Raw genomic sequence first — 16,057 nt, forward strand, 5'->3', positions numbered from 1 at the left:
AGGTTGTGCTTCCGAAGGATGCAGGAAAGCAAATGAAGCACCTCTTCAAACTGTTAAAGGCTCACATGACTGTTTCAGAAGCTGCTCCTTGCTGTCTCCACATGTGTGGGCATGCAATACACTTTGCTTTGCATTTCTCCCAGTGTTCCAAAGCACCTCTTTGAAAGGATTTATGCAGCCCTGTTAGTGATACCAATGGAGCTGAAGATACAATATTTAAGTCAGAAGATTGTAGGAAGTTGGTAGACATACCCATAACTGATTTATTGAAGAATGGTAAGATACTTTAGGGCAAAATAATGTTTCTTAAATCTAAGTTTTGCTGACAGAATTTACATGTGATTAGAATACAAGAACAAGTAGTGAAAGGCCAACCAATTCTTTTCATGGAAACGGTAATTGTCTTTTCCAGGAGATTATCAGCTAAATATTGAAAGGGCTTCCACATTTCAGCTTCTCCTTTTGGTAAGCTTTTTGTTTGTTTGTGGTCAGTGACCACATAACAAATATCACCCTAGAATCTGAACCTTAAAATAATAACATTAAAACCCTACACAATAACATCCATGTTATTCTATAGACCAAAACAATACAATCCTGTGTCTGAGCACAATGGCAAGAAAGCAGAATACTGCAACTCTCCTAGAAATCACCACTGACTTATCAGTTAAAAGGATAAAGTCATCTTCTTCTGTAATCAGTTAATAGATGCATACTTAAGTCCTACACAGAATTGAATTAAAGGAGCAGTGAAGAAGGACATGAACTGGTTCAACTTCCCCTAGTGGACAGAGAAAGAGATGTTTCTGTAGGGATATACCACGAAAATACCCTTTAAAACAGTGAAGGCTATACATCAAACCTGTCTAAAATGAACGGGCTTCTGGATGTTGGCAAAGTAAGAAGCTCTAAAAAATGTGTTCTACATAAACCTAAACTGTACAGTTTTGGTTTCTATTGTGACATTACTCTCTCAAAATGAATCAAGGTCAGATATTAAATAGAAAGGCCCACAGGATTTCAAATCCAAATTTACCATAAAGATGTAAAATTAACCTGAAGGGTCATGGAAGCCAGAGGGCTCTTGAAATAAGTAACTCTAAGCCAGTGTTTTACCAGTAAAACTGCATGTGAGCCTCTACTGAACTCAGTTGTGATTTCACCCATAATAAGGAGCTGGATAAAGAGTGAGGTACATGTAGCTGAGCTCTTAAACTCACTCACTAAAGCAACTCACTCAGCTTCCAGAGAACCCACACTTGATATTTGCAGGCTATGTGCCATAGATCAAATATGACTTTTGTACTACGAAGTTTAATTGTTGTCAGGCATGTTTATTGCCATTGCATGTAGCAAAATATAAAGTTGTGTTTGCAAAAGTCTGAACCCACAAAGAGATGGTCTGTATTTGTTAGTTTCAGAATGTTGTGGCTTGAAGAGACTCCAAGATATTTGAAGGCTTTGATTAACACTAATGCCATTAATTTTCCAAGAGTGGCAGCACAGAAAAGGACTTCTAGCGAATACAACAACATTGGTTTTATTGTAACTGATGAACAGGTCATTCTCTCTGCAAATAAACACAAAGTTCTCTGAGGCATCTTCACTACATATATATAGAGAATGGCCACATGACCTATATGCAACAGAATTGAAATGGTGCTACTAGTCAGTACATGAGGATAAAACTCCTGATACGGCTTGCACAAGTGAGTTTATATAGAAATTACAAAGAATAGACTTTGGCCACGTATTGTGCGGTTCTCAAGATTTGCTGTCAGGAATAACATTTTCCAAAGGTATGATCTACACAAGTCTTGCATTATATTTATCCTGCAGAACACAAAGAAAGTCCAACAATGTAGACAAATGTTGAATAAAATAAAAAATATAGTCCAAGAGAATAATAATCTTCAGTATTTCATCAGATTTCCAGCCATTTTTATTTTGAAATTAGAAGATGACTCTCAGAGATCATTTTATACTCATGAAAATACCTCCTTAAGTTCCTGCTTAGGTTGCTTTAGGGAAAAATTAATACATTACCATATGCTGTTATACTGTTTACTTATGAGCAGACTGCTAGCTTTTTTTTAATCTCTAGGTCCTAATTAAGGATCTGCATTTTTTGCTTCTGTGCTTTGTCTTTTTTCCTCCTCCCTCTGCTCTTATTTCCTTTTTAAAAAATGTTCAGCTTAGTTTAAGATCTACATATTTTAACAGATTAATCTGTAGAATTTGGCCCTTAGATTCCAATTTGTTCTTCTAATTGCTCTGCACCCAGCTCATGCTGGATTTATACAGGGCTAACAAGATTCTGACAATATTAGGTTTTGAATTAATGTTCTAACTTTAACTAAAAACAGATAGAATCCAGCAGCTATAATTTGTTTGGATAGAAAAATATTTTAACATGGTTGCTTGGAAACTTTCAGGCAGGTTTTGACTTATATTGGCTTACTTTAGATTTAAAAGGTTTATTTAATCCCTTAATCACATTATTATTGTGGTATGCCCTCTCCTTGATTAAATTTATATCATAGTACATATCAAGAATGCCATTTAATCTGACTTTAGAACCTCTTCCCTGCAGGCATAATATTTTGCTATAAATAGATATTATGTTTTATATCAATGCCAAACATAATTTCTAATCTTGTTTCATTAATATGTAAGCTTTGCATCCTGTCTGGTTGTTCCATAAATCGAAGTAAATCAGACTTGATGCCACTGGGTCATAACAACTATAAGGGTTAATGTTTAGGTTAATTCATTTATATTGGCAGAAAGATTCTTGGAAGCTCTCTTAAGTGGTACCTGTGAACATATCCCCTATGCTGATGCAAATGAAAGAAAATCTAAACGAACAGTTCAGAATTATTTGGTACTGGCTAGGAATTAAGATAAATTTAACTTCAAGACTAAATTCAACTTGAGATGAATTACTTGATCCTACTGAAATATTGGCAAATATTGAGATTTATCTATTGTACTTAAGGCTGTAAGATAAATATTTAGAAAATATTATTGAAGTTATAATATCTTTTTACCCATGAAAATATTACATTATGGGATAATCTCAACTAAAAAATAGCAGATTAATCTGTTTTTCAAGGTATGCTGGACCTCTCATGATATCATTATTTCGGATCAGCTCAATTTTGATAATTTTCATCTGAATTCTTGGCAGTATATTTGATTCTAGAACTTGCTATTTAGACTATTTAGTCCTGATGCCATTGCTTCTTACTGAAGTTGCATAAGTGATTAGAAGCTTTGGAGAAATCAGTTAAGGCTCTTTTAAGAAATTAAAGGAAGTTGATGAAGGTGATACAAGTAACTTATTCAGTCTTTGGAATAATGTCCTTAAATGTCCTGACCTGATATAACAGTGGAAGTTTGCTTTAAAAGCTAAAGGTCACTGTTAAATATCCTTATGTAACTTTTTTTAAAAAAGCCACATGTTTTATGAGTCATACTTACAGAAATGGAAAAAAGCCATTGCTCTTTACCAGAAAACTTGCTTTGAATGTAGAAGAACCTAGGTTCAATCCATGATATTTATTTAATAGATGTCAGATAATACAGCAGAACATATTCTATGTCCAAGCCTGACCGAAATATAATGCACTCAAATAGGAAAAATTACCTGTGCTAAAACTTTAATGCATTTGGGGGAAATTACACGCTGACCTGAGGTTTAAAAAATGAATACAGTAATTGATAAAAACAAAAGCATTTTTTTCCTAAAGTGGTTTTTGTCCTGAGGGTAGTAACTGTAGCATTTCATGCAATTACTTCCAGTATTTTCAAGTCCCCAGTGGTAATAATTGGTCTACCTGTTGACATACTGTTTCTCCTTTTCCACTTTAAATGCAGGCAGCTGAATTGCATGCACATAGGTATAATTACCATCGCTGATAGTGTTAGAGATGAGCTTTCCCATCAGGGTTTTGTCAATCATCACTTGCTCCAGCTGCGGTCCAGAAAGGCTTAGGGATGCCAGTATACCTGAAGGAAAGAGGAGCTGAATCCAAAGAGATGGGGAAAAATAAAAGTTATAACTTATTAACAGAGATTGTAAATTCCATACTAAATTTATATCTATATTTTAGAGGTCATATAATAATTCAGCCAATGAAATGTATCAGATGCAGTAACCAAATTAATAACCAAAGAGAGACAGAGAGAGGAAATGAGGAACAAGAAAAGCAAAAACAAGAGTTTTTATTACATGTGATATAACAATGTGTCAAAATGCTTTACTGCATGAAGTATTTCTCATAACTTGCATAGACAATAATTAATAGGGATGTTGCCATTTAAGTCTGAAATCTTTCCCCAGGTAGCTGCCTAGAGAAAATGTGGTTGAGTAATTAAAAGGCACCACAGACTCAAGCTAGTATGACAGAACTATTTAATAACCTGTATCTATATGTTCCATACAGAAGGTTAAAGTAGTGATGCTAATAAGAATACACACTGCACAGGTAAATTATATGTCTTTTAAAAAACTGAAAATAAGTTTGGGAGGTAAAACAAATACTGAAGTAATTGGTACAAAGTAAGAAATACATAAAAAATAATATAGGTAGTTCTCATTTAACAATGCTAATTGAGACCGGAAACTCTGTTGTTAAGTGATGAGGTTGTTAAGTCAAAAAACCATGTGAACGCATTGCTTAGCATGGCAGTTCCAGCAGTCCCGGTTGCTGTCGTTAAATGAGGACTGCGTGGGTCATTAAACAAGGACTTCACGTGACCGTGACTTCTGCCTGCCTGCCAGCTTCCCCATTGACTTTGCTTGCTGGCTGGGAAGGTTGCAAATCACAATCACATAACTGCAGGGCATTGCACCGGCCATAAGTACAAAGCCTTGTTGTAACTACCATTCATTCAGTGCTGTTGTTAAGTTCAAACAGTTGCTGAATGAGTGGTTGTTAAACAAGTATCACCTGTACTTGCATACTTCCTATACAATATACAGTATATCCAATGCTTCTATCTGCCAACATTTTATAACTACCATTTATAAACAGCAGATCATTTTTTTTTAATGTGCAAATCTTTTGTAGATTTGTTTTTGTGCTATAACATCTAAGCAGTGGTGAAAGAAGTGAAAGTTTGCCCCACCTCACAGACTTATCTAGGTATAAGCATCCTTAACAAGCAATGGATTTAAAATTAACCATAAGTACTTTATTTAAATAGCTTATAGAGAAAATACAGCATAATTTAAAACAGCCTTGCCCAGATTTGGGTAAAGGGAGATTTTTACAAGCATTGAATCAAATGTATTTTTACATATATTATATCAAACCATGATTTAACTATGATCATTATCAACTGTTAAGATGTACTCCTTCAAGTTTATTACAGCTCTTAGGCCAGACACAGTCAAAACATCTAACAATAGCAGTAATACATCCCTCCACATATACATATCTATATAACACAAAAACAGTAAATATAATAGGGTCTAAAATAGTTAAGAATAAAAATACTAAAATAGATGAAAATAAAACACTATTGTAAAAAATTCCAAACCTAGATAATGGTGCAGCATATTATACAGATGATAGCACAAAACTGGGCAACTTGGCTGGATATTTTTGAGTCCTTGTCCGAAAGAAGTAACATTACATAAAATCACATTTAAGATATATGTAGTACAGGGATGGGTAAATTGCACTTCCACTGCATGAAACCTGAGGTTCTCTTTCTATGGCCCTCAGAATCCCTTCTGACCATGACTGTTGGAAACTAATAGTAGTTTCTCACCAAATGGAAACCCTACGGAATAACATAGCCCCTGAGATTCGGATGACCCAACTTTGCTGGCCTTTCAAAAAGATGAAGCTCTTCCTTCGAGCGTTGGACTGGGTATTGGGTGAAACCATTTTGATATGACTGGTTGGTTGGATTTTGCTCCGTACACAAAATATTGATTGTAATTGTTTTAATAATTGGGATTATTTACTGATAGCCATCCTGAATCACATGTCAACAGAGTTGCCATATAAATCTACATAATGCATAAATAAATAAATTTAGAGAAAAGCCCACACACCTAAAATAGGCATATCATAATTAAAAAACTCAAAAGCTCCCAAAACTGCCAGCCAAATCTAGGCTCACTATAAGTTTGATGAAACTCCATGTACTTTGCAGCCCCTGATTTTCCCCAAAATAATTAAATATGCTATCTGGCTACCAAAAAATTGCCTACCCCTGACTGGGCAATGCCCACCCATCAAAATACCTGTACTTTACAAGTAAAAAAAGTTCATACAAGGTATAAAGAACTGGTTCACTAGTTCAAAGAAAATGCTATTTAAATTTCTGAAAATATCTAGATAAAGCACATTTATTTATAAAATATAAACTGTGTCAGAACCACCTCCTTTTTTAGTGTAGTAACACCATCTTCAGGTATTCATCTAGACAGTTACTGAAGCTCCCCCAGTGATGGCAAATGTCCTTTAAGGTTTTGTCCTACTAAAAACATTAGACACAGTTAGACTCTTACACCTTTTATTGCAAGATCTCAAAACTTCAGTTTATCCTTATGTTGCAGTTGGATTAGATAAAATCTCAATTTATTTCCAAATAGATAATGTGATTTTATATCTTAACAGTGTTTTGTAAATATTTTTAATTGTCCTTCCCTCCCCAAAATAAATGAAAGTATCTGAAGAACAACAAAACTCTCTAGATGTTGTATAGACTAATATGTAGTCCATGTTTAAAAAATGAAGAAATATATGAAAAAAACCTGCCTATAGTATTCCAGGTTGAGGCTTCCTCAAGAAATAAATGCATAATTATTGAGAAAAAGAGGCTATTTTCTTCCTGCCAAGTCTCCCCAAACACTATCTATAATAAATAACTTTATTACAATGATATCAGATGCTATAAAGCAATCTATCATTTCTTAAAGAAATGACAAGAATCAGATAGGTGTTTAGAAGTCAGCAGCATCAATAATGAAGTTCAGAAACCTTCCAAGTGAAAATACTAATCATAAAAAGAGAATATTCTTTTCCATATGCTTAACTCAAAATTTTAAATACTAACTAAATTGTCCTATGAATCCCCTGTATTAGCAGCTGCCATATCATTGCAGTATCAGTAACAGTCTATCCAGTATTAGTCATAACTGCATGCATTTTCAAAAACAGCAGACAAACCACTTTTAAATTAATTTTCTGGTACTTCTTTTGGATAGCTAAGAATCAAAGTGGATGGGACAATGATATTATAATTCTATCCAGGTTGGGAGTGGCAGGAGGTTGATTTGCTGGCTTCTGAAAATGTGCATTAAGCTTTTCCAAATACGTCTCAATTTTTCTGGTACTGGAGCACAAAAAGGGAGAAAAAATGGAGAAAAAAAAACCTACCTAAAGATTGTTACATTTCAAGTCCCCCACTCATATCTTTGGTCCCTTTGGCTGCCCTACTTTCCAGCAGCCACTCATCCCACCCAGTTTACATCTCCAATCGCTGCTCAGCAACATCATCCCTCATTCTGGCTGAGAAGCCAACACCCCAAAATGGACCGTAAGGGAAAAACTCATCCATGCTCTTTGCAAGGAAAACTAAGTATTTAATGGAAAAGAAAAGCAAGAGCAAAGGGGGTTGCTGTCCCCAAACCACAAGCACAACAGGGGACATAAGGTAACCCAAGATGAGAAGAAAAGATGGTGAATGGAACACACAGACATACCTCTGACCTACAGGTCACACAGGAAGGTTTGGTAGCCTACACAGTTTCCTAGATTTACTTGCCACAATAGTATTTGGACAGTAGAACTTACTGACATTTGAGAGATTTGGTGCAAAACTGTATGTAAGCCTGTGCCCAAGCCTCCATGACTTATTTTGGTCTGCCACTGCTTGACTTGCTGCCACTTTTTTCATAATTTTGTGAGGTCAGTTTCCACCATAAACAGACTTTTTGGGAAATCTTAGAAAACTGGATTTTGTAGGATTGTACCCAAAACAAGGTTTGAGTAGGCAGTATAATGAAGCCTAATACCTCAGTATCTTCTCCAGCTGACAAGGAAATTGCTAAGTAATTTCACAGCAAAGCCACTAATTTGCACGTGATTCCTCACTCAGTTCAGTTCCTTTCCCATCTAAGGCCCTCAGCAAAGTGGGCACCCTAGAATCCCAACCACATACTTTAAATGGTTCCAAGGAGAAACCTACTGCTAATTTATCTCCATGGTGAGTTACTTCTATTTCTCTTTTCTTCAGGTCAGTTATCTGACCATAAGAGAACACAACCTCTTATGCCATAACAACAAATAAACATACAGGTAGTTCTCATTTAACATCCAGTCGTTCAGTGACTGTTTGCAATTATGACAGCACTGAATAAGGGGTACTTACAACAGTCCTCCTCATTGCTGCTGTCACAGCATTCCCTTGGTCAGATGATTGTGATTTGGGTGCTCAGCAACCACCTCCAATTATAATGTTGTAGCGTCCCGCGGTCACGTGATCACCATTTGTGACCTTCACTGCCAGCTTCTGACAAGCAAAGTCAGTGGGGAAGCTGGCAGGAGGTCACAAATGGCGATCATGTGACTGCAGGATACTGCGACCATGCGGGATTCGCCTAACAATGGCAACTGGGACTGCTGGAATTGCCATCGTGAGTTGGTGCAGTCACGTGGCATTGCACCTTATGACTGCATCATTTAGCAATGGAGTTCCCAGTTCCAATTGCCGTTGGTGAGAACTACCTGTAGAGGCTTCACTAAGTTTTGAAAGTCCACCAGATCACTTCTATCTATGTGATTCTGTAAGATTGGTGAAGCAGGGTTTCCCTTTGTCATACATTATGCTGATTTAATTCATAGTGAGACCTATATGTTTATTCATTATAGTTTCAGAATGCTTCCTAACAGTTTTTTGAAGATTGAAATGAGGCTCAATGTACCTTAATTTTTTGATCCATGTAAAAAACAAATAGACAGACAGACAAAAACAATAACCACCTGGCTTTGTTTCAGTTCTCTAGTAAGGAGGCCAGATTTAGTGATAACTCATTTCATAATTTCAGATAATCAAGTAACATTGCCTGGATATTATGAATTAATTTGCCAATCAGCCTTTGAACCTCATGTCTCATTACCTCTGACAATACAATCCTGCACATATTTATTGAGAAGTAAATTTCAATGAATTCAAAGTGCTTATTACTACGCATTTGGCACATTACTGCAGTCTAAATTGAGTTTTAGATTTTGCCCTAAAAAAACCTAGAAGTATGTAAGTTTTTAAAAGCACAATCCTGCATTTGTTTGTGTAGAGATATGTTTCAGTGGTCCCAGTGATCTTTACTCTCAAGTAAATATGCAGAGGATTGTAGTATAATGCATCACTATCAGATATTGAAACTTTGCCTTTGGAGTTTACAGCTAAGGGCATTCAGATTACCTGATAAGACAAAATATTATCCAAGTTGAGCTCAGTAACTTTACTGTTATAAAGTACACCTATAATTACAAGAAAATTTAATTCTTATACCAATACTATGACTGATTATTAGTCAGCATGTATTAATAATCTCCAAAATTCAATGTTTTATGTCATACAAAGATATGCCTGTTAAAAACATCAAGAATAAAAAGGTAGAAATAGCTTTTAACATATTTCAGGAAAAAGCTGTTGATTAGATTGCTGGATCACACACTCTGTGATGCCAACCTGTTCCCACTTTCCATGCTGCTAAGATGTGAGCAGATGTTTTCTTTATATATTATGTGGATATTTACATAGATACAGAGTACACATTCCAGGCAGTTTGGATCATAGAAAAAAAAACACTTCAAGTATAAAAATTAAATGATGCTAATTCTTTGATAATCCAGTTTGAACCTGGTGATGGGGTGATCCTACATGTGTATATTCAGAAATAAATCCTGCCAATTTCAAATGAACTTACTTCTGTGTTATGTAAGTGTACAGGGGACTGCAGCCTGGGTTTTCTAAATAGTTCATTTTAATTGAAAACAAACATTATGTATTTTTTGTGATTAATTCCCATTTGAATATAGACATTTTTGTCAAGACATTTAGCCAATATTATACTGGTTTTGTTCTTGAAGTGAATATATGCATCAAGAAATTATCTTAAACAAACACTGTATTTTTTTATAAGTTAACTTAAGATGAGTCTCTTAACAACTGTTCAGTGCTGTTGATTGAACATTGCAAAATCATGTCAAAACATTTACCTGACAGACATCCTTGCTCTTCCATTTACTCAGCACACAGTGACTGTTTTGCATCAATTCCTGGCGGAAAACAGAAAATAGACAGTGAATAGAGGACTGTAGACATTTCATGTGTAGTTCTTCTGTTTTTCAAAGAGGAAAGATTGCCTGACATCTAAAACAAAGATGCAACTGTTTTGGATATCCCACCACACAAAAGCCAATTTATCACCAGAACAGATGATCTTTTGGAAAATTAAAGGTGTTGAAAGAGATTTGAAAACCTGGATTAATTGTTATTATGCTTGAATCTTTCTGAAAGATACCTCTAGCTCCTTAAGTGTGTCTCGAAGCTTTTCTGGACGTTTGTTCTTAAGTACCCAAGGATAATTTCGAGCTGGCAAATAAAATACATATGTAAGATATTGCGTGTCATAATAAATAACTGCAAGTAGCACTTGATTTGAATCCATAGTTTATAAGTAATCTTCTTAACACAAAACATTTATAATACTGAAAAGAACACATTAAAAGGAATATATTTTCCCTGCATTATGAACATTATCAATCCCATTTCTTTATAATTCAAAGTGTCCACTTTCAATTTTTTTTATAATTCGAAGTATGGACATTTACCTTTAAAACCCTAAATGGCTTGGACTCAGAGATCTACAGAATGTCTGTCAATTATCAGCTTGCTAAACTCTGACAATGTGCTGTGAGTCTTTGCCACTGTCACCAAAGCATGACTGACAAGGAGGGCCTTTTCTGTAGCCAAGCCTGGATTATGGAACATGTTATCATGAAAGTTCTATTCGTCTCCTTTTCTGTCTGAGAGGTCCTTATTCTTCCAGATGTCTTACCTCACAAGTTAAGGAGTTTATTAGTTTGGCCCTTTGCTTTTAAGCTGCTTATAACTACAGAACCTGTCTTTTTTATTGTCTTTACTTCTATATGGGTCTCTTGCTATTCATTTATTCATGGGTTTGTTTTATGATTTTTGAGTTACTGCAACCACTCATGTACTATTTCTATAGTGGAAGACTGTAAATCTCATTCAATTTATAAATAACTGCTCAGGAAGGCCATTCAGATAAATACTCCTTATCATAGGAACAATCCACATGAACATATGCAGATTGTAGAATAAGAGATACTGCTAGTTGGGTTAGCTAAACAACTGGGAAAACAGTTTGATGGTAACTTTGGAGGAAGTGGTGAGGCATGGAAAAATTATTCCTTGAAGGACGCAATAGGGAGTGGTAGAAAAGAGCCCACCCACAATGAGAGCACACAGGAAAGAGCCACTCATCCATAATCCTGGGATGAAGTTGAGTGGGTCAAGGATTGCTGTAATATTGTGGGTGGTCAGTGGATGTGATGGGTGGGTGAATAGTTGAATTCCAGATGCTCCTTCCCTTGCTTAGATTATTACTAAGTAACTGTTCAGGTTGGTTAGTGTGTTACTCATCTTGGAACACTGTAGCTGGGGCTATGGAGCATTAGGGGATCATAAATGTATGGAAGCAAATTTCCAAAGAGACTGTCAGATTGTTGCTGGAGAACAAGGGCCTTCAAATTGGTGTTGTTCCCAGCTTTTTGCCCTTCTTTCCTGCATCTGGGTGACTTGAGTTGCTGGCTGCCTCAGCCTCCAGCTGCTGTTAGTTAACACCAGATCTGTATTCAAGTACAGATGGGTAAAGGACAGGGACACTGGTCTTTCTGACATATGCACTCTGGATGCTATAACAGCTGTGATTGTAAGATTGAGGAAAGGCATGATGTTTTTTTTATGAGACCTTAGTTGTAAGAGCTAAATTATAGTGTTATAGAGCTATGTGATTTCAATCTCCATGCCTTGGGTGTGGGTTCAGATTGGGCTTGGGATTTCATGATCTCCATGGCAACCATGGGCTTGTTCCAGGAAATATCTGGCCCAATACATATTAGCAGTCATATCTTAGACCCGGTAGGAGCAGTGGTGATATGATCTCTAGATGGAGGATTTGTCATTAGTCTTCCTGCACATATTCATATTGTCACCTCACTTGATGGCCTGTCACAGGTGCCTAATGGATCCTGAGGGCACTGAGGTATTTTCCCAATGATTGGGTAGGCAGTCTGACTGAGCAAATTGTTGCTCTCTCAAAATCAGAAGCAACCAGAGTATTGGATGAAATGCCCAAATGGCCTTACTTGATCACTGAGATTTGCGGGGGGAGGAGGGGCTCCTTGATTTTCTAAGGAGCTACAGATGAAAAGTTCAAGGTATCTAGAACAATATTGGCAGAAAACAAAAGTTGAATGTAATCAAACATGATACCTGTGTTCAAGAATATTCCGTGGCAATTACAGTAGTGATGCATGTTTATTTCTTGCCTCTTATTGTGTCTTCAGACTCATATCCAGCTGTCTTGTTCAGCATTACCCATACCCTTCTGGGTAAAGATGGAGAGATTTTTCTACAGGCTACTGTGACATTTTTGCAGGATTTTCATAGATAAAATCACTCACATTTGCTCAGAGGTAGATGCCACTTGAGCAAAGTCTTGCATGACTTGGGCAATATCTTACAAGATCAACTGCTTTGAGAAAGACTGAAGAATCTGTGCTTCTCTTGGTTCTTTTGGGCAAGCTATCTGGGATGTCTGCAGCTGGATTCAGGAAGTGATTGTTTTCTCTTTGAATCAGGCAGTGATACACCCTCCCCAGAAAAAATAATTTCTTCATCCATCCATGTTGGACTACCTCCTTCCAATCTCCAATCTCCCCTATCATATCATGGGAATATTATGGGCAAGGTGGTAGGGCTTCCACTATAAGGATTCTAGAGGAAACAAATGAGCTAGTTTCCTTCCAATCAGGATTCAGGCCCAGGCATTGGATGCAAATAGCAATGGTTGTCCTGGTTGATGATTTCTGTTGGGACATAGAGGGAGTATGCCTCTCCTGATCCTACTAGATGTCTCAATGGCATTCAATTTCATTAAACAGGCATTCATTTGGGCCACCTAAAAAGATTGGGAATTGGGAATATTATGGTGGTTCTACTCCTTCCTGAGCGAACAATTGTATCTAGTGTGCATGGAGCAAGAACAGTTGAGCCCTTGGTTACTCTGGTCTGGGATGACACAGGGTTCAGTCTTCTTTTCCATCTTGTTTAACTTCTATCTGAAGCTACTTGGGGAACTTATCTGTCAGTCTGAGGTGAGGTATCATCAATATGCTAAGGGCCATGAATGTTGTGGAGATCCTGATTAAATTTCCTTTCTAAGCAGTGGCCTGGTTAGTAATGGGGGAAGCAGTTTAGTAGCATTACAGCTTTAGTTTGATTGTTGCTTGGCTTCCAATAGGCTCCTAGGCCTAATTCAAGGTGTTAGTTTTAACCTATAAAGCCCAACATGTCTCAGCACCCATGTTTCTTCAAGGTACTCTCTCCCAATTAGAATCAGTCCACTGAGTGAGTTCATCTTGAGAAAGACTGCTGAGGATCCCCACCCTACGTGAAGTGAAAAAATCAGTATCAGTCATGGAGGTTGCAGTTTGAGAGGAAATGAGGCCAGAGCTTAATATTTTCTTTTGTAATAGTTCTTCTAACCCACACAACTTCATGAGGTTGAACAGCAAAACAGCCAAATAATCTATTTGCAACCTGGGGCCTTCCAGATGTTTTGGCCTATAAGTTTCCATTAGCCTGGCTATAATGAATGAGAACAATAAGAGTTATAGTCCAAAAGATGTGCAAAGAAACAGAATGTCTATCTTTGGATAAGCTGCTACTTCTTCTCTGAAAAGCTAGTCCCCTAATCTAGATAGCTAGTTCTATATCTGATTTTTAAAAAGCAAAGCTAAAGAAAAATATACATTTACATATTTGTCCATTTATTTGTAGTAACAAAAAAATAGAACATACTCTTACATTCTGCTAATTGTTGCTTCTCATATAAATAACCAACTTTCGTTTGTGGCTCTACAACAAGAAAAAACAATGTTGAATCATCTTCATTTCTATTGTCAACAAACTACTATTTTGTATTTTGGAAAAGTACAGGTTATTCACAGGTGAAAATTTATGCTGGTCTATGACCGTAATAAAGATTTGATTAGGTGAAAATTTAACATTGTTCGCTTCTTGGATAAACTAAATTGTAATAAAATGGAAGCAATCTCTACAGATGCAATCTTACTAAACAAGTTTTATTCTAATTAACTTTGCAACCAAATCCAACCCAGAAGTTAAATCAGTCTGTGCTGCCTGTGGAGACAGCATGGAATGCTCACACAAACTACTACTTTAATGTGGACCAAAACAGGAAGTCATTCTGGCTGAAAAGACCTTTTGGCCCATCATGAATCTTCTAGGATTAAAAACTTTAATCAGATAAAGAAAATTGATCATTCACTCTGAAATGCCCATTTCAAATATCAGGTAAGGAGGATCCAGGAGACCAACATCAGTGCATTCCTATGAATTTACAATGCCCTCTACTGGAACTTCAATAAATGAAAATGTAACAGGCTCTACCAATTTAATATATTGTACAGTATTAAATCTTTATTTTTATACAAGAAAATTTAAAACTTGTGAAGTACACACTTTTTTGTTCAACCAATGTTTAAAAGTAGGTTGAGCTAATGGCTAACTAGCTGCAGAGAAAAATAGTTTGGAATGATAATGACCAGTTTTGGTCCATGAGAAAAAAAAATCACAATTGGACAAGATCTTTATTAAAAACAAACAAAGAAGTAGAAAATTGTAGAAATATTTGAAATTCCCATATCTCATCAGCAAATAACATACTATAAAAAGCAGGACCCGAAAGAGAAGTGGAAACACAAGAAGGATAACGTATCAGTCTGTATGGACTACCTTAAGAAATTATCTTAAGATGTGCAGACTTAAATACTATATGATTTACTATTATACAAGTTTCAGATATCAGATGCTGAAACTTTAACTGTAATCTTATTATAACTCTTATTATAATGTCAAAATTTTACCTGGTTCCTTCTTATCATGGTACTGATAGATGCCAATATCTCGGTCTGGATAATTAAGGAAATATAACTTTAATTATAGCGTTTGAAACCAAACAAATTTCTTTGTTCATCATAAAAAAGTAAGGCATCCAGTGATACAAATACTATTCATGTGTGGATTTCTAAAATTGTTCAAATGGAGTATCTGCAAAAACCTTTTACCAAGTTGCCAGGCCCAAATTCATGAGTGGCAATTTCATATAGACATATGTAGATATACATACATATATACATGTAAATATTTGAAAAATACTTTGTTGCAATGACAACACAGAGTATAACTAAAAGTATCTACTGTAGCATATTAAATAGTGTGATAGAGGTTTGCTTGCTGTTGCATAGTTTAGGTATTATCCTCTCTGAAATAAGCAGCAAAGAATTCCTATGATCTATGCCACTTTCAGCCCAAAGTTTTACAGGTAAGTATTCTTTCTTGCAAGGAATTGAGCTGTTAGGAAATCAGATTAGAAATTACCATTTTTTGTTTAGATATTGTTAGTCAGATAACGAATGCTGGCACTCGGTAGAGAATGAACAACAAGCTTTTGTACACTGTATGATTCTGGAAACTAAGTGTAATGCATCACATTAAGTTTAACATTAACATGGTTTGGTAAGTTCCTTTAAAAAACTGGAAAAATTATAACATTTGTTTTACCTTCAACATATAAGATGCTCTTCAAAGACCAGAGGTGCATTTCAGAGAGAAAGACAGTCATCTTTAACTTAATTCTAGAGTGAAAAGGGATGGAGGCAATGGTAAGATGAAAAATAATGAAATCCCTTTATTA

At 35.9% G+C, this 16,057-nt stretch overlaps 1 protein-coding gene across 7 annotated transcripts in view; it reads right to left on the reverse strand.

The window, feature by feature from the left end:
• The window catches only part of WDPCP (WD repeat containing planar cell polarity effector), a 173,010-nt gene that overhangs the window by 120,276 nt on the left and 36,677 nt on the right, over positions 1–16,057 (reverse strand). For 4 of the 7 annotated variants that reach the window (XR_015794843.1, XM_088134016.1, XM_088134011.1 and 1 more), the window contains exons 3-8: positions 15,925–15,998; positions 15,228–15,272; positions 14,140–14,196; positions 10,553–10,623; positions 10,248–10,307; positions 3,913–4,027 (exon numbers count right to left, since the gene is read on the reverse strand). Coding sequence is in view for 6 of the 7 variants with exons in the window: in XM_088134016.1 (XP_087990142.1) it covers positions 3,913–4,027; positions 10,248–10,307; positions 10,553–10,623; positions 14,140–14,196; positions 15,228–15,272; positions 15,925–15,985 (409 nt within the window). In the remaining variant the exon portion in view is untranslated. Of the gene's footprint in view, positions 1–3,912; positions 4,028–10,247; positions 10,308–10,552; positions 10,624–12,549; positions 12,665–14,139; positions 14,197–15,227; positions 15,273–15,924; positions 15,999–16,057 lie in introns of those variants that run through there. The other 3 variants (XM_088134019.1, XM_088134029.1, XM_088134026.1) reach the window with 2 other exon arrangements.

This window comes from Python bivittatus, unplaced genomic scaffold (genome assembly GCF_059951505.1).
Source record: "Python bivittatus isolate LINGU-HERP-01145 unplaced genomic scaffold, Pbiv_v1 ctg000020_np1212, whole genome shotgun sequence".
Classification (NCBI taxonomy): Eukaryota; Metazoa; Chordata; class Lepidosauria; order Squamata; family Pythonidae; genus Python; species Python bivittatus.